At 41.0% G+C, this 19,769-nt stretch overlaps 2 protein-coding genes across 3 annotated transcripts; both read left to right on the top strand.

Annotated features, from left to right (window-relative positions):
• The first annotated feature begins 263 nt into the window (after positions 1–263).
• LOC116255822 (protein BRASSINOSTEROID INSENSITIVE 1-like) lies at positions 264–4,310 on the top strand. Its single transcript, XM_031631854.2, has one exon. It carries the CDS (start codon positions 411–413, stop codon positions 3,945–3,947), a length of 3,537 nt encoding a protein of 1,178 aa, XP_031487714.1. The 5' UTR covers positions 264–410; the 3' UTR covers positions 3,948–4,310.
• A 3,418-nt stretch (positions 4,311–7,728) lies between these two features.
• On the top strand, positions 7,729–12,079 carry LOC116255419 (uncharacterized). Of its 2 annotated transcripts, XM_031631222.2 has the most exons (4): positions 7,729–7,938; positions 8,035–8,162; positions 9,044–9,124; positions 11,172–12,079. In XM_031631222.2, exons 2-4 carry the CDS (start codon positions 8,058–8,060, stop codon positions 11,655–11,657), a joined length of 672 nt encoding a protein of 223 aa, XP_031487082.1. In that variant the 5' UTR covers positions 7,729–7,938; positions 8,035–8,057; the 3' UTR covers positions 11,658–12,079. The 2 variants fall into 2 exon arrangements, with proteins under 2 accessions (XP_031487082.1, XP_031487080.1); XM_031631220.2 differs by having other exon boundaries at positions 7,730–8,162.
• The last annotated feature ends 7,690 nt before the right edge of the window (positions 12,080–19,769 follow it).

Genomic DNA, 19,769 nt, shown 5'->3' on the forward strand with positions numbered 1-19,769 from the left:
CAAAATAGTGGAAGAATATATTTTTTATTTCCCAGAAAGCGGCCCAATGTGTCACTGTGTGCATCGGAAAAGCATGTTGAGAATAACACGTGAGGAGTAAGCGACACGATTTGTTGAAGAAAATGTCACTCGCGTCGCATGCCTTGATTAGAAAATAATGAGTAAATGTGGGTCCTGTTAAGAAAAATAAAATTGGAAAAAAATTCCAGCCGAGCCGACGGAAGCTGCCAAAAATCCGAGCGAGCACATGTGACTCACTCTGCCTCAAGAGACTATAAATAATCTTCCCGTTTATCTGCTGTTCGCTTCGTCTTTGTCGTTCTGCAACTCTCTCTCTCTTTCGCGCGCGGTCATGGCGGTGTGGTTTGCGGGATCAGAATGAAGGGGCACAGGGCGGTGCAGAGCTACTCATGAACACTTTCAGAGCCGTCAGCGTCTCTTTCCTTCTTTTCTCAGTCTTCTTCTGCAGCTTCGAGGCGAGGGCGTCGTTGCAGCGGCACTTGTCTTCCTCCGCCAATGGCGACGACGACGCCCGCCGGCTCCTGGACTTCAAGGCTGCCGTCTCCGGCCGCGACGCGCTCCCCGATTGGCTTCCGGGCAACCGCGTCTGCGACTTCCACGGTGTCGCTTGCACCGCCGGTCGCGTCTCGTCTCTGGCGCTCAGCTCGAGGCAGCTCACCGTCGATCTTCGACACGTTGTGGAGTTGTTGATGGGTTTGGATGGGTTGGAGAGTTTGCGGCTGAGCTCCGCGAATGTCACCGGAAATCTCTCCGCCTTGGCTGGGATGGCCTGTCCAGTGGGTTTAGCTGTTCTTGACCTTGGTGGGAACTCCATATCCGGCGACCTCTCCGGCATCTCTGGCCTGAGGTCTTGCTCCAGCCTCGTTCATTTGAATTTATCCGGCAACGCGATTTCCTTCTCGGCTGGAGGCAGCGGAGCATTGCCTCCGGCGCTCGAGGAACTCGACCTGAGCTTCAACAGCATTTCCGGCGAAGGGGCGCTTACATGGATACTCTCTTCCGGGGGTTGCCGGACGCTTCGGTTGCTCTCCCTAAAGGCGAACACAGTTTCTGGCGGGATCTTGGTCGCCGAGTGCGCGAACTTCTGGAAACTAGACCTGTCGGCGAATAACTTTTCCGGCGGTATCCCCGATCTAGGCGCCTGTGCCTCGCTGGAGTATCTGGATCTCTCTGCGAACAGGCTTTCGGGAGAGATCGGCGATGGTGTTGCCCGGTGTGGGCGGCTGAAGCACCTCAACCTTTCGACAAACGCCTTCTCTGGCGGGATACCGTCGGCTGGCCTCGGCCGGAGCCTCCGTTACCTCTCTCTTTCCGATAACCATCTCCAAGGTCACATTTCCTCCTCCATCTTCGAGTCTTGCTCGTTCCTTCTCGATCTCGACCTCTCTATAAACAACTTATCCGGTGTTTTGCCGCCCTCTTTCGCCCGTTGCTCGGCCTTGGAGAGAATCAACCTCGCCAGAAACAACCTCTCTGGTGTCCTCCCTGTTCGGAGCCTATCACTCCTGGCCAACCTAAACAGCTTAGTTTTATCCTACAATTACTTCTCCGGCAAACTCCCATCAGACCTCCTGGCGAACCTATCCATGCTCGAGACTCTGGACCTTAGCTCCAACAGCATCTCCGGTACGATCCCATGGGCCATCTGCCAGAGCCCTCAGAACTCACTCCAGGAGCTCTACCTCCAGAACAACCAGCTCGTGGGCTGGGTTCCGGCGACACTGAGTAACTGCTCTAAGCTCGTCTCGCTTGATGTCAGCTTCAATTTTCTCACCGGGACGATTCCGTCGAGCCTCAGCAAGCTCACTCGCCTCCAGGACCTCGTGATGTGGCTAAACCAGCTAAGCGGCAACATACCAGTGGAGCTCTCGCAGATTAGTACCTTGGAGAAGCTCATCCTCGATGACAACTGGCTCACGGGAGGCATTCCCTCCGGCTTGAAAAACTGCACCAACCTTAATTGGCTCTCGCTTTCGTCGAACCTCCTGTCCGGCGAAATTCCGGCGTGGATTGGCCTGTTGCCGAATCTTGCGATCCTGCAGCTCAAGAATAATTCCTTGTATGGAGTCATTCCGCCCGAGCTTGGAGACTGCAGGAGCCTCATCTGGCTCGACCTGAACAGCAACCGGCTTACTGGTCCGATCCCGGGTTCGCTGGCGAAGCAATCGGGAAGCATCGCTGTGGGCCTCATTTCCGGCAATCACTACGCTTACCTGAAGAATGACGGAGGCCCCACCTGCCACGGTGCTGGAAGCCTCCTCGAATTCGCCGGAATCCGGCCGGAGCAGCTCCTAAGGGTGCCTTCTAGCCACGCCTGTAACTTTACGAGACCATACATAAGCGACACCCACTATACATTCAATAAAAATGGCAGCATGATCTTCCTGGACCTCTCTTACAACTTTCTGTCCGGTTCTATCCCGCCGGAGCTTGGTTCCATGTACTATTTGAACGTTCTCAACCTCGGCCGCAATTCGCTCACCGGCGAGATCCCGGACGAACTGGGAAAGCTCACGAGGATGAACGTGCTAGACCTCTCACACAATCACCTGCAGGGGCCCATTCCTCCTTCCTTCTCCGGACTCTCCCTCCTCTCTGAGATTGACGTCTCCAACAACAACCTGAGCGGGGCGATCCCTACCGGCGGCCAGCTCTTTTCGTTTCCGGCTTACCGCTTCGAGAACAATTCCGGCCTGTGCGGCCTCCCTTTGCCCGATTGCGGCGACGGTTCGTCGTCCACCTCCTCCCCTGCCACCAGAAACAAGGCCCGAAAGAAGAACGCGTTGCTGGCAGGGCGCGTGGTGATTGGCATTCTCTTTTCTTTCTTTTGCATAGTGGGGATTGTGATTGTCGCCATGGAGACCAGGAAGCGGCAAAGGAAGAAGAAGCCGGCCGTCGACGACGTGTTGGGCGACAGCCGGTCATTGGAACGGGGCTGGAAGTACACTGGCGACATGCGCGAGGCGCTCAGCATCAGCCTGGCCACCTTCGAAATCGAGAAGCCGCTGCAGAAGCTCACCCTCGGGGACCTGATCGAGGCCACCAACAACTTCCACTACGACAGCCTCATCGGCTCCGGCGGGTTCGGCGACGTTTACAAGGCACAACTCAAGGACGGCAGCATCGTGGCGGTGAAGAAGCTGATTCACGTGAGCGGCCAAGGCGACCGCGAGTTCACCGCGGAGATGGAGACCATTGGGCGGATCAAGCACCGGAACCTAGTGCCCCTTCTTGGCTACTGCAAGGTTGGGGAGGAGCGGCTCCTTGTGTACGAGTACATGAAGAACGGCAGCCTCAGTGACGTCCTCCACAACCCGAAGAAGGGCGGTGCGGAGCTCGACTGGACGGCGAGGCGGAAGATCGCGGCGGGTTCGGCGAGGGGGTTAGCCTTCCTCCACCACAGCTGCTCCCCCCACATCATCCACAGGGACATGAAGTCGAGCAACGTGCTGCTGGATGATAACCTGGAGGCGAGGGTGGCTGACTTCGGGATGGCGAGGCTGGTGAGCGCCACGGAGACCCACCTTAGCGTCAGCACGCTCGCGGGGACGCCGGGGTACGTGCCGCCGGAGTACTACCAGAGCTTCCGGTGCAGCACCAAGGGGGACGTCTACAGCTTCGGGGTGGTGCTGCTGGAGCTGCTCACGGGGCGGAAGCCCACTGACTCGTCCGACTTCGGGGACAACAACCTGGTGGGTTGGGTGAAGCAGCACGCCAAGCTCAGGATCGGCGACGTGTTCGACCCGGCGTTTGGGGCGAAGGGGAAGCCGGAGATGGAGGTGGAGCTGCTGCAGCACCTACGGATCGCCTGTCAGTGCCTGGACGACCGACCGTGGAGGAGGCCCACCATGCTGCAGGTGGTGGCCATGTTCAAGGAATTGCACGCCACCGTGCCTCGCCGGGAGGCCGATAAGAGCCCCAAATAGACCGTCTGCCTGCTCCGATAGAAAAAAGCAGAAAGAAAAATCCTTTGGCAATGAATGATGCTTGGCGGCTCCGGCGGACGGCCGGCCGGTCTTTCGCTTTTTCCCCACTTTTCTTCCCTGCCCTTATGATCTGGAATTTTTTGATCCCGTCTTCTCGGACCATTCCAGGCAAAAGAAGGAAGGTGAAAAAAAAAAAAAATTACCACTGCAGGGTTGAACATGCGGAAATTTTTTACACCAACGATTTGATTTTTATCCTTTTGCGTGTCAATTATTGTCTACTTGGTATGTACATGAACCGGTTTTTGTATAGATTTCTTATTGCCATGTTTAGACTGAAAAATATCGATACATTTTATCCTAGGGACTTTCACCTCCACAGTTCCACCGCTTCACTATATATGAAAATTGAATCTGACAGCTACTGTCGCGGGACCAAGAGATGGTGGAGGCCGCAGCTTTTCGTCCTGGATGACTGGCTAAGAGGACAAATTGGGCCACTCTATGATGATGGGGATGCCGGCAGGTCTACCGTTGTCCCTCTCATTCCGCATCCGAGGCAATGAGGCGTCCTTATCCGTCCGGTATCTGCCGGAAACGATTCGTTTTCCGGTCAGCCTTTCGAGCACAGTGCGGGTTGGTTGAATTTATTTGGCGGTAGCATTCTTTTTCTCGTTGGTATATATTCTGTTTCGTTTTCACTCTAAGATAATCATTAGTCACACGCTAATCAATAGACCTGGATTCATCGCAAAAATGTGTAAAGAGAACCATTACGATTAGCATGATGCTGAATAGTATCGCCATTGTTATAGTAATGTAGGGTCAGGATGATTGATTCACATGAACATCTTTTGAATAACTTCTGTATTTTCAGTATTTTCTTACATGTTGTTGATACATGAAACATTTATAAATTCTCGTCGCACGTCACGACTGTGGAAAACGTCCCGAGAGAGGAACTCACTTCAAGGACTCGCCGGCGGAATAAATGCGATGCAATCGCGGTCGGTGAAATCAGAGTTCGCGGACCAAGAGGTACCCATATGCCACATTCGCGATGAAAGGACATTCATTTAATTTCAAGCAATAAATATGTTCGATGAATTTGTTCGTGATCTGCACAATGCCATTGGTCGTCTAAGATCATACTGAACTCCTGACCCTTTGTACTTTAGACAGCAGATTTTACTGTCATTCATCAATGGCAACGACGCTGACTGCAACAGTTACAGTTCACCTTCTGTAAAAGGGCAGAGCAGTGCGTTCTCTTGTTACAGTTGGAGAAGTAAACCCACTGACTTTAATTTCTGCCCCGCTTCTTGGTGCCTATCCTCCTGTAATGGCCGATGACTTCGATCGTATCGGCCTACTGAAATGTGTTTTTATTTTGTTATAATTTACTTATAAATTTATGCTAAATTGCTAATACATATAATTTTAAGACCAAATTATGTTAAATCACAGTGGCAGTTTAAATTGAAATTTTGAGATCCAATTGTTAGTTTTACGTAGACCAATTAAGAACTTTGTTCTTCACAATTGGTGGCCTTTCTGGCTCCTCCTCTCCCACTAATGCTGAAAAAAAGAAGGGCCTTGGAACGGGCATTAATAACATGTGGCTGAGGATCTCCATGGTCTACAATCTTATTTGTCTGAGAGGAACGTACATCACCACCATTATCTTGATAATAATTCAAGCATCATTCTGTCCACAAATTGTCTCTTATATAATGGTTTTGCAGCAAGGAATTATTGCACCTCAAGCATGGCCGAAGGTCCAAGGAGTCTCTCTTAGAAGTAAGCGAGGGCATCGGGCCCGGCCCAACATCTAAAACTTGGGTCTGTTTCAACTCGAAAAACCCGAGTCTTAGCGCTGCCCGACCCAACCCGATTATATATATATAAAGTTTTTTCATCTTTTCTTCCCACTAAAAATTTACATATATACGTTCCATTACTTTAGTTTCTAGCTCTTGCCACTAGCAAACTCAGTGGGGACATGTGTTTCCTTAAGTACATTGATCACCTACTTGAATTAACACTAAGCCAACTTACATATGTCACCAGATTTGTCAAGAAGCATTTTGATATCCTTAGGATCTGAGAACAGTAAATCTAAGGTCAAACGGTCTGCCCTTCGATTTTAAATCCAATCTTTTTTTTCATTGTAAAAAAGTAAAAAGATTTTAAGTCTAGATCTTCTGTCTCACATAAAATTCTTAGTTTGATGAACCACAAATTTTAATGGGCATCATTTGCCATATTGATAAAAGCATGCCACGTCAAATTCATATCACATCTATGGATTTCAAATAAGAACCAATCAATGTTCCTAGTTTATGATGTTCGAAAGTAAATGTCTGTTATTGTTAATTTTTTTAGGGACTACTTCTTGCGGTAACACATAGTTTTTCACTCCCCTTTTCTCTTCTATTCTCGCCAACTTTTTACATCTTAAAGAAAGAAAAGAACCTAAAAGATCAATTCAAAAATGGGATTAGTTTTATTCTTTCCATACATGTGAGGGCTGTCGTATCAAATTGAATGAATGGTGCATTTTCCTTGATCTCCCTCTCTCTCCCTTGCTAAAATCCTTTTGGACACATATATACAAATGGTTTTTCGTGCTCCCTCTCAAATGAAACATACATGTGCGTTGCTTAGATAATTTTTTTGGCTCCATTACTAAAAACAAATGAGACCGGGAGAGAGAGAGAAGAATAATGTTCACTCTGCATTGCATTTGAGATTTGAGAGGAATGATCCTGCATATATATGTATATATATAAAATTGATGAGTTTGGTTTTTTAAAGTTACTAACCTATTTAATCCAGCGATTAATCAAGATAGACAGTTAAGAGAAAAACAACAACAAAAAAATCAATAAACATTTTCATCGTTTAATGTCAGTTTATATATTTTTTTTTTGTTTTTATCTTTGCCATCCATTTGTTTTAGATGAACGGCCTTGTTTAAATGGCTGAGTGACTTTGGATAACCAGAATATATATATATATATGGGTATATATGTATATATATGGGTAGCTACCAAACGCTTATGTATCGTAGTTGATGTGAATTATTTGAGTTGTTGATTTTGAAAGGTCAAATAGTAGAGATTGAATAGAAAAATATGAATACCCAATTATATTTTCAAGAGATTGAAATAACTTTCAAAGGAAAAAAAAGTAATGTATTGGAAACCCATTTGTTTTTTTCCTTTAAAAGGTAAAATACTAGAGGGTTTCCATTTTTCTTTTTACTTCACTGTAACACCAACCACACTCGCAGTTTCATGCAGATATCACTGGCAAACGAATTCTTATCTGCTGCATACTTCACCTGACGCTATAGACAACATGTTATTATAGTCGCATTCACACTTGGATTTTGACTCTTCCGACCGAACTGACCCGAATCTTATATCTGACTATGTTGCTCAACAGGACCTGTCGACCTGTTTACATCTTGAATCCGAGTAACCCGGAAAGATTGTCGCCCACTTGGACTCTGGTCACATGGACATGATACTTTTTTTACACATCTGGGTTCAACCTATCTCAGCCTTCCCATCTCCCCATGAATCGGCTTCCCTTCCATGCACAGCATAGGCATCGAACACTATCAAACATAGAAACTAGAGATAAACCGTTTTACTTCAAAAGCTCCTTTTCTTCGTATGACATATTGAGATTGAATAGAACAAATGGATTTCCTTTACCTGCAGTGTCATGCAGATTCAAACATGGTACCATAGCTACTTGAGAAAGGTAAGAGGAGAAACTAGAGCTGAACCGTTTTAGGCTGATGAAGAAGGAACCGTTTTATTCTGATGCAACGTCCCATATTCTTTTATGTACACGGCTTCTCTCCTTTTCTGAAGCTCCATCTTCCATTCTTCTTTTGATTTTTTGCTTTGAGTGACTGATTATTGACTACCAAGTTGAAGGAAATGGGGGTTCAGGTCATTAAAGAGATGTAATTTCGGTGAACAATCCGAGCTCTCTTCATCTCTTTTCTGCTTTCCGTAGTTTGTGGGGTCTCTGGAATCCATGGCTAAGAAGAGGAAATCGGACGTCACAGGCTTGGACGAGCTGGACAGGACCATGTACGCCACCTTTTGCAGCGCGGCCAACTCTCTTTCGCAGCTGTACACGCAGGCGCAGAGCCAGCAGAAGCTCATGTTTCAAGCCGGGGAGCGCCATGGAATGGTGAGAATTTGAGTCCACTTTTCTCTTTTTATCGATCCCATTCTGCGCGTGGGGTTTGTCGGACGCTTTGCCTTCGAGAATTCCGTCGAATATTTCGAGCACTATTTGGGTTCTTTATTGCTGAAACTTGACGCTTTCTGGAGGGTTTTGATTGAGGCGATATGAGTGGCTTTTTTGTTGTCCGGTTACCTTTCTTTGTTATATTTCGTGTTTCTGCGTTGTGGGTATTTAGAAATTCTCGACTTCCGACTTACTTGATGGAGCATAAATTGGAGTTGAAGATTGTCGATTGGCTGCAGAGATATTCTCCAATCTGCTAATGGTAGAAGCAATTCATACGGCTTATTCTTGTTACTTGATTAGATGGGGACTTACTTGAAGCTTCAGTTTTTCTGGTTTTTGAGACTGAAATGTCCATAGTGTGCATTTGGAACAATAGTTAGTCTTGCATTCTCCTCTCTCTCTGATAAAGGAAAGAGTTATCTTGTTTTTCCGCATAGGCTCCAGAACTTAAACCGGCTCATTCAAGCTACAGATTTTTGGGATTTTGTGACTTCAAATATAAGTTGGATTAAGTGGCTAATGTTTACTGCATATGGACTCAACTTGCGAGTCACCAGAAAATCGAAATGGCTGGGAAATAGACTAGTCAGAACACATATGGAAACTTGATTCTTTTGCGTTAAGGAAAGCAGTATAGAGAAGAACGTCATTTTATGGGAAAGAAGGTTAACCATCACATGCCAGTGGGATGACAATGAAGACGTTCGCTTGGTTCTGTTTAAGAGATCGCTTTGGATTGATGTTTGCAACGGAAAAGTATGCTTGTTGGTTACTTTTTTCCATTGTATCTCAGACTTATCTGTGTACTTTTCCATCAGGAGAAATTATATGAGTGGATATTAAAACAACACGAGGAAGGGTCAAGGGTTACTGCAGCAGATGTTATTGCTTATTTACAGGTACATCACTACTTAGATTTAGTTTTTTATATTTTTGATTATTTATTTCCCGGTTCTTATTAACTATGTCATTTTGCACCCTACCTTGTTATCTTGAATGAACATCTTTGTCTATTCATGCCACTATATTTGTCGCAGTAGGTTTTCCTTAATGAATGAGAATCTCCTCCTCAACTTTGACATCTAAGTTGGAGTTTTGATTTTCTTAATGTCAGGTGGATCACTGTTGCGTGATGCACACAGAACTAGCAGCTTCATATATTGTTTCTGAAATTCTTAATTTTCCATTAGCATACTGCACAAGATGTTAATTGGAATCCTTTTTCTGCATTCTTTCAAGGCAGTGAGCCAGAATAAACCAAGAATTGGTTATGCAAGCTTTACTCTTTCTGTTCTCCTTGCTGAGAAGTATAAGTTTCACAAGAGATAGTGTCTGGTCAATTCTCTAAGAACCTACATGTTTTATTATGTTGTGAACCTGCTCTCCATAAGTCAGAAACAAACACTAGATGGGCAGCCCTTTGTTCAGTGATCGTTCTCTGCTTCAAAACTTCTTTTGATTTTCTTTTTTAACTTCCATGAGATGGTGAAATATCAAGCAAGAAAGCGTTCTCACAAGAGACTAGCTAATTGTATTCAGGTCTACATGATATGTGAAGAAATTTTATAGCAACAATAACATCTTACAGTTTCCCACATCATGTGTTTTTCGTAACGCAAGAATCTGAGAGTATATCTGAGCTGGTGTAAATGGGAACTCCTTCCCATGCAATTATCTAAAACACAGAGTTGGCATTTGTTAAAATTTGACTGGCTTAGAATGATTAGAGCTTGAGAACTGGATGCAGCATTTTGGGATATCCCAAATTCAAATTTTCAGAATTATGGCAAATACTAGATGTTATCTGCATCATAAGAGAAGATTTTGTGAGGATGCTGGGCCTTCTTCTATAATCAATGGTGACATTGCATATGCATGCTTCGGTAAGTTCAAAGAACAGACTGATTGGCAGATATAGCAGCTTGAATAATAGTCAGGTAATGTAACTCAAAGGGAAAGGTTAAAATTAAATAGATCTTGTTAGTTGTAACGTTTGAGAGTAAGGAAAGGAAGGTCCTACTGTTATACAGAAAAGGTGGTCTCCATTGACAGGCTGCTTGTCTTAACACTCTTTCTAGATGAACCTCACACATTTTTTTCTCCTTTTATGGCCTGAGGATGGACTGTTTCTGTTCATCATCGTGTAGAAGTACCTTTTGTTGATATCGGGGCATCTTCATGTAGTTTATGTATAGGTTACGGTTAAAGAGTTCTGTTATTCATATTGAGGCTTGAGACTGATAGTTTGATGAAAGTTTTGTAGTTGATGCATTCGACCTCATTTTGTGTCAGGTCAGGTCAGGTCACATTTTATTGCTGTTATTTTTCCTTTTTCCTTTCATTCATTGTAAGGCTTCACAGCATGACTTTGAATCATTCATTTTTTCCCTGAAACATGAGCATTTGTTAAGCTAAGATCTCTTACTCATAGCTTTTTCATATATGTAAATGTAGTGTTCAATCTTGAACTTTGTAACTTGTCCGCGTCCATGATATGCTGCATTTTATATGTGACTCCAGGCTTTGTCAAGCTTGCCTATTTTCAAACGCATGTGGGCCTTGTAGGATTTTATGAATCCTGTTGTCAGGATAATCTGTTCCTTTTAAAACCTAGAAATTGGCATCTCCATAAAAGACAAGCAGGAGAAAATGGGTTATCACATTCATTCAAAAATACGATAATGTAGGTCTTCATGAAGCCAAACCAGAAAATCCCTGTTTAGCTTAAGTGTTTAGAGGAGTGGATGCTGGACAAAATTTCCTAATTACTGTTATTAGGCTACAAACTTGTCTATATGGAGACATTTTTGTAGCTTCCCAGGACAGAAAAATGCCAAATGCTTAGTTACCTCGTGTAAGAGGCCTGAGATTGATTTTGTTGGGGAAAAGGATAATCTTGGTATGTAATAGTTTTGCAGTATGCTTATTATTGTTCATGACTTGCAGAAAGAGCTCGATTATGATCTAGAAGAAACATCATCTCCAGAATCTCAGATGTATCAGCACAGTTCTCACCCTCAGATGATGCATTCAGATTCAGGTTCCTTAGTATATGCTGGTGGGCAGACTTCGCCTCGCGGTGCAAGACCTACTCATACTGACCAACACAAGAATTCTAATTTTTTTAATGGTTTGTCCACTCCAGTAAGGAGCAGCCTGCAGCCATTTCAGTTACCTCAATCCGAGTACTTCTTAAGCAATTCTGGCCAGTCAGGAAATGGAGGACGGAGGGCTGGCTCCTTAGACTCATATGGGAATGGTGTTTTTAATGAACTACATGGCCCATCACAAGATCATGATATTGGCAGCAGTGTTAATTCTCTTCAGATCTGCTATTCCCAGCCTCGTGAAAACTGGGAGGCATGTTTTTCTGACTCAAATAGTTCATTCATGGACATTCATGAGGGAAGTGCAGTTCGTGACTCTTACTGAGAGTCCAGTTTCAGATCGTGTTTGAAAATCATGCGATTTTAATTGATGCATGTAATTGGAAAACTATTTCAGCATCTTCTAAATTTCATTCAAGCTGCAACTCGACTGGCATAGTGGTTAACACAACTTGTTTGTCCTGCTATGATTGCAAGATTGAGAAAGAAAAGGTGCATCATCCATCTAGCTGCTCCTCCCTTGATGGTGTTGAGGTGTGAAGTTCTTAATGCAATTTCCTGGCAGCTGCTAATGTGCTTTGGACTGCTCATGTGGGTTCATCTTAGTTGTTTCTATAGTCCAGAGGTCAGCAAGTTCGGGTTGTTTCCAAGATAGAATCTGTTTCTAGGCCTTTTCTTCCTCTAAGGCAACTACATTTGACATGTACATGGTTATGAAGATCACAGCTGTTCTTTTTTACTTACTAATCCAATTCCTACACCTTGGTTGTTAGAAATCTTTGAAAGCGAGGGACTACACGTACTTCTGATTGTTTGCCGTGAAGTGGGTCAATGCTACTTGTCAAAGTTGTTAAGCAAGGACTTAACCATGGAAAATATTTATGCCCATTAAATATTTATCAAAGAAATGCTTGTTTCGTCTGTTTATGAACTGCCAACAAGAGCTCCATGCACCTGGATGAAACAGCAACCATCTGACGGTTGGTTAGATTTAAAGAGAGCGACATGATGGCTGGGAAAATGCGGTGCGCGGTCAATCTGCCGGTCTCGATCTGCCAGGTTAAACCTGCTTTATGACTCGGCGCTCTTGTAGTGGCGCCGGCAGCTGCAGTAAGTATGAAGAAGGCAAGAGTAGACGACGATATCCACTTGAAATCTCTCTCAGGAAGATTTAGGTTCTCAGAATATTAGGCTGTCCGTTCTTTGATAACACCCATTCCTATTTCTCAATGATATCCTAAGATTGGAACAATTGGCTGAATCCGGGGACAGCATTTCTACTTTGACATCTTTTTGGAAAAGCATTTTGGTTCTTGAATAATCAACATCACTTCTGTTCTAACAAAAGCTTTCCTTTTTATGCGAAAAAGACCCCTATAGATAATTATGATCTAATATATCGACAATTCCTTCATATCTCATTCATCACGACAAGGTCTTCTTTTGTGCATCAGACCATCAGTTTAACAAGAACATTTTTTTTTGGAGAGAGATAAGGTCTGATGTTCAATACTGGAGGTGCATCTCTTGGCACAGTTAATTAAGTTATATATTAGTTAGGAACACCAACCTAAAGTTCCAAACTTCCATGCAGCCAAAATCAGCATCTCCAAGAAATATGGGCCAGAAGATACAGATTGGACCCAAACCAGGACCAAAAATTTACAAAGAATTGAGTCTGAATCCAAACTAGCATGGTGAAATGCAGATCCAAGATCTACATACCAATACTTGATCAGCCCTAACAAGAAACGGAAGTAGGGAAAATAAAAGGCAAATAATAGTCTGCGTCAATGAAGTCGATCTGGATCTGAATGAGAAGACACCGAAACTAAAAGACGAAAATCATCAGTTTAGTGCTATCGATCAAGCATGAAGCAGGGGGAACTAGAAGTGGGCAAGAACAAGGAAGATCGAGATGGATCGAAATTTTTGAAGGGCTAATGCTGATCCACTGGAGCAGTCAACGGTAGAATTTCTTGGATCTATTCCATGGACAAAAAAAAGATGTGATCCAAATCTAGATCCAGATTCGGGCAGGTGCAATGGTGCGAATCAAGATTTTTCTTTCAGGTAGAGGCAAGGTCCGTTAGAATCCACTTAAAATTCAGTGGATGGATCTAGACATGTCGCCGATTCCATATTGGCGGGGACGGTGAAAGTCCAGTAATCAATTTGGTTCATTGGAGATTATGTTTTTGGACTGCAAACAATAGATGCGCTACACTCTAGTTGACGGATGTCCCGCTTTTCACTCAAGTTTTGAACTCTGATGATGACGATAAAATGGGAGCAGTTTCGGCCTCTCATTAAATCAAGAAATAAAAATTTAAAATAATAAAATAATAATAATTAAAAAGAAGAAGAAAAGAATGTGAGTGCTATTTGATGGAATAGTTGTGGGTCAGACATGCATATGTCAAAATCCTGCTCACATGGACGGTGTGGGCTTTTTAAAGGGGAGGATCCAACTTTATCAAATCAGTATCCGAAAAGGACTAGGTCCAAATCACATGGGACCCACCCACGTTCTAAATTTGAGAATAGGGAATTCATAAATTTATTTCCAACTTATTATACATGGGAGAACGGTACGTCCCGATCCAACGGGTCCTCTCAATATCCAATAGGGAACCGAATCTTTTTTTTTTTTTTCAAAATTTTCTGTCTTATAAATTTCAAAAATCTTATGCGCCAAATGTTGGCAAAGAATGAGGGAGAAAATCCATATGCTTGGTCACCAACCAAATGATATTTAATTTTTTTTTCATTTTGGTACTAAATCTTTAGAAGTTTTTGTGAACAAAAAGCCTAAAAAAGATGCACACAAATTTCATGGTAATGAAAAGAAATATTAAAAAATTTAAAATATATCAATGTTTGAAGAACCTTTTTATGGCAAAGGTATCCCAAAGATAAACATCTCCACATCAGAAAATTTGTCTGCTCATCAAACACGCCGCTAAAAAAAGCAAGCGTCGTAACTTAGAAAGAGAATTGTGTTTCTTTTTCATCCCATAATCCCATAAGGTCAAAGCTGAGTTTATTACTATCCTGTCGTCGTCAAACCGATATAATGTATCATCGCTTTGAATGTATGTGCTATATATGTATATGTTTCATATAATTTGGGTTGCAATAAAAACCACACCTTCCTAAGTTCTTGTTAAAATTGATTTTAAACAAAATATAAACATTTTACTATGTTTGTAAATACTAATTCAACATAAACCATGTTTTAATTCAAGTTGTTAAAAAAAAACTTGCTTTTCTACTATAAAATTTTTCGACTTTATTCATTTTTTAATGTTTTAAAAACATGTTAAACTCAAAAAATGACCAGCTTAGTGTATGCTTCTCACTAGAACACTGTTAAGATCATACTCTATATTGTTAGATGTATAAAAGAACGTTTTAGCAATCAATTTTGTATGGTTTGGTTTATATATATATATATATATATATATATATATATATATATATTCATTTTTACCTTATCAACTCGATCTGCAACGTATTTAGTTGTTACGATCGTCGTATAAAGGTGAAGGTAGGAATGGACACTCTATTATTTGAATCTGACCGCCCGCCCTTGGTCAAAGGTAGAGCAACCATACTTTAAAAGAACAGGAACAAAGATATTTCTGTTCCAACTTTTTTTAATTAAGAAGAAAAGCAAAGAAAGTCAAAAGAAGAGGAAGAAAGCGGACATAAAATAATTTACTCAACAGTTCCCAATATAATGTCTTTTTTATTATGTATTGTAAAAATCGAAGTAAGAATGTCTCGACGAGCAATTCTCAATAAAGGTGTTGAATTTCTGAAAGTAGGGAAGGCGAGAGCCCTTCGGAAGTATAAAGCAGAAGGCACTTTCACCTAAGTCTGTGTGAGCAGATGGAGTTAGGGGTACACACTAGCTGAGTCGAGCTCCTTATGGCAAGCTTGAGCTCGACTCGACTATATAAAATCGAGCTCAAACTCGACTCATTTAACCCATTTAACTCGTTTAGGTGTCAACTCGTTTAACGTTCAACTCTGTGTAAGCGTTAACTCATGTAGCTCGTTTAACTCATGTAACTTGTGAAATTTTGTTTTTATCCTAAAAGTTAAAACGGTGATTCGGTGAACCGTGGTGCAATATTACATAAAGTACCGGTTTGCAAGTTGGGTCGAGTATAAACGAGTCGAGTTCCTGAAACTCGAACTTGACTCGTTTATCGTTTCGAGTATCTTTGTAAGCTCAAACTCAACTCGTTTATAAACGAGTCGAGCACGAGCCGAGTTTTTTCGTGCGAGTTCGAGTCGAGCCCAAGTTGGCTCGGCTTGTTGTGCAGCCCTAAATGGAGTATTCATCATTCGCTCGGTCGAAGGATGAAGCCCTCTGCCCCTTATTCTCCTTGCTCCCGAGGTTGACAGTCAGATTTATACCTGGTGCGGCTTTAATACTTCATTTAGTATAATGCATCCACTTGTTTCGTACAAAGTATAGTGCCCATGAGAAGCAAATTGACAAATAGCTCGACCAACTAAGCTATGCCTCTCAAAACATTTCGTCTAAGTTATTGAAGGGCTTATAGACAAGTTTATAGAATTGTAAGGCGCAGTTTGGAGAACTTTATACCATACAACTAAGGTGATTTGAAATTTTAGAAGCTGAGATCTTAAATGTTTGAATTCTAACAATAACTCTTAGAAATTTTTTAGTTGAAAAGTATGGGAGTTATTACACCATGTATTCATAAACCTTGCATCCTGAGATCTGCAAAACTCAGGACAAACTCCTTTCACTTTGTATTTGAAGCCAAGGCCTAAAAGAAAACTAAACTTTTGGGATCTCAAAAAATGACGAAATATTGGACAAAGCGTAGCTTTCGTGGATGTATGAAGTGGGAATAGAACATGTAGGGTCGGCGACGAGGACCTTTCATGTGCCCTTTGGCTGGAAGCAGCAAAAGCTTCAGAATCATGGAGGCTTCAACGTAAGCTTTATGAGGAAAGAGAAGAAAAAAATATAAAAACTTTTTAGATTTCCCTCTTGACGGAAACATGAGGTCCTCATCATCCCACACAAAGCTTGAGCTTCACTTCAAAAAGCCAGAGAAAAGGAAGGAGGACCATGTGCTGCACATACCCATAGGACGTTGCATGGTGATGGTACGCATTCTTACCATGATGGGTTGCATTATCATGTAAAACATCACTATCTTCATTGTCACTGTCGTGTGAAATTAACATTGAGCAGCCATTATTGAGAGACATATACCATCATGCATGTGCCCAGGTACATGGTGTAACAATAAAGATCTTAAGTATCTCAACAAGGTAGTAGCATTTTCCTTCCGTCTCCATTGGCTGCCCTTTGCAGTGTTTGGTTTAAAGTGTGTTTGATGACATAAACGTTGCTTTCTTTGGAATACATATTCATGAAACACTAGTTTAGTTTTCAAAAGAAGACAGTGTTTTTGCTACTAAATGTGTTCTTTAAGTTCAAGGTCAAGTTGTCTTAAGATGTATAAGATAGCTGGTCCAGTTAGAGGGATATGAAAAGGTAGGTCTATAGTTCGATTCTTGTTCTTCATGTCTTAAAGTGGGGAGCCATGATGCCTAATTTGAAAAGGGTGCACCATTGTCATTATTGATGCCGATGCAGCTCTGAAGCTTAGAAGAAGAGGGAACAATGGACCTTTAGGCCTCCACAAATAGAAGTTCTAGTTCAAATTGCATGGTTGGAAGTCATTCGGATTCGGGTCGAGGATAACCACCCGAACATATTCGAGTCTTTTCTCACACTATATTTTGAGATTGTGTGTCCTAAAAGCTGTTTGGCATTAGGAACACCATATGAATGTTTCAAGAATTTGTTTTAAAATAGAGACAGATTCATAAAATACTTATTCAACTCAACTAATGTTGAGTTATATTTATAGAACGTTTACATAGTGTTCCGAATGCCAATCGACCCCCTGATGGTAGCATGGCAAACATTTTATAACGAAATAAAATGTTACTCCAAATGTCAGAGAATGCAAGCGGACCCATACATGGATCAGATGGTTGCCATCCGGTTAGGGTGCACGGGACCCAATGAAGGCAGGTGCAGGCTCATGGGGGCAGTTGCATATACAGACCCTTATACAATTTGTTATTATATATTGGTGCCCTTCAGCTATTTACAATATATTTGAATAACAAGGTTTAGTTCCTGTTTGGATGATATACTAAAAAAGCCTGGTTTTATAAAGACTAGTTTTTTAAAAGATTAGGTTTTTAATCGATTCTGAAAGACTGATTTGTGCGTTTGCAATAATAAGATCAAAACACATTTTTTCATGAATTTATTAACTCCCATTAGAAAAGCAAGTTTTGTCAAAAGTGAGTTTTGGCAAAAACTCATTTTTGGTATCATCCAAATGCTTTCGAAACGGCATTTTACAAACAAAATCATATTTTTACCTTCAAAATTTGGTTTTGGGATAATCGTCCAAACGCCCCCTTAGCTTTTCTGATGAGTTGGAAAGCATTCCAATTGTTTTTTTATCTTTTATTTTTATATAATTAAGATTAAAAAATAAATGTATTTTTAGCAAATCTTTTATGGGCATCAATTTGATTTTAATTAATCTGCAATCAATTGGATTCCAATAGCGTGCTTCAAGCCAATGATTAAAGAGTCACCTAGCTTGGTGTCCATGGAATGTTCATTCACATTTATATTCACCAAGGTTTCCAAAAGGAGTATAATGCACTCTAACAAGCCATGATTGATTCATAATGACACCGATATGTATAACCAATAAAATTGATTGACAAGATAAGCTAAGAATATAAAAATATAAAGCCACTGATATTATAATTTTGCTTAATATTATCACGTATATTGTCACTATTATATATATATATATATATATATATATATATATATATATTTATTTATTTATTTATTGTATAAAGCCGCTTTCACGATTTTCACTTATATTTATTTAAAAAGCTAGTAAGCTATTTAAATTTCATCTCTCCACTTTTCTATATAATTTTCAAATTTACAATATAAAACTAGTTCTTTGCGCAACTTTGTAAACACATTTATTTTACTATGGATCCCAGATCAGCAGTGAATTGAGATCACCAAGATTTCAGATCGTGGATTTAAGATCAGACACCCTTCCATTCGACCTTAAATGAACAGCTTTTTACATATAATGTGGACTTAAGATCCACGTTATTAAGATCCTGAGTTGTTTAAATTAATGATCTTATAATGCACCTTTTATTGCAGTTTATATCTCATAAAGCCATCAAACACTACTTTATTTTCTTCTGCACTATTAATATGAATGCAAGCCTTTGCTTAACCCATAAAGCAATCTTTTACTATAGCAATTAATTTTTTACCTTCTTTTGGATTTTTAACATTCTTTTGTTTAAAAAAGGATTTTAATAGCTATCTTAAATTTCGAAAAGCCATTTTTTGGTGCTATAAGCGCCGTTGGGGTTTTTATGCCCTTAGAGTTAATATTTATTTTCTACTAAATTAATTACAAAATCACATCAATAACGTTAGCCTAGAAAGGGCACATTAGCTTCCTTATTTTATCCTGTCACATTATATATATAATTGTAAAAAATAGTCCAATGTCATGGACATTTTTAATTTTATGTTTTCATAAAAGAAGTTAATTGCTTTTATAAAATCTTGTCGTCATCGGTCTTCTTATCAGACGTAGTTTTTTTAATTAACCACATTTACGTTGTTAAATTAAGTTATCATGCACTCACTGTTGGGGAATTATTTATGATCTCTTTCCTAAAGAATGAAGGCCCATCTACTTCTTCCCACATGAACAAAGTGTGTAGGTGGATTAAGTTTTTAGAAGTTAACAAATATAATCTTTTGAATAATTTTTTTTTTTTTGCAATTCGACTTCATTAACTTTAAACGATGCTGGGAATTAATTAGAAGACTCAAATCAATAGAAATTTTATTTCTCAATTCAGTAATTAAAAAGAAACCTGTGTTTCTATTTTTGAAAAAAAAAAAAAACATGTTAAAGGTGAACCTACATATGCCCACTTTAAAAAAGTAAACAAAACAAGAAGCTCTAGACAATTTAATATGCCACCACTGCTTTATGACAAGGAAAAGAATACATCTTACTGAGCTTAGATACAAAGCATTTATAGTAAACTAGCAACTTAGTATAGAATGGAGTGGCTGCGACAATGCCATCATCAATCACAAGGAGCGCAAGTGGTACAAATGACATCTTTGATCACGTAGCTTCTCATCCCTAAGATGTCAATCTGAATTTTAGATGAAAAAACTTTCCAATTTCTAATTTAAGTTCAAATTCACTAGTTATAAACTATTTGAAGTCACAAACTTGGATTGTAACTTTAGATGGTAACATAGTTGGTCGGATTGGCAGCTTTGAAGATC

Source organism: Nymphaea colorata, chromosome 6 (genome assembly GCF_008831285.2).
Source record: "Nymphaea colorata isolate Beijing-Zhang1983 chromosome 6, ASM883128v2, whole genome shotgun sequence".
NCBI lineage: Eukaryota > Viridiplantae > Streptophyta > Magnoliopsida > Nymphaeales > Nymphaeaceae > Nymphaea > Nymphaea colorata.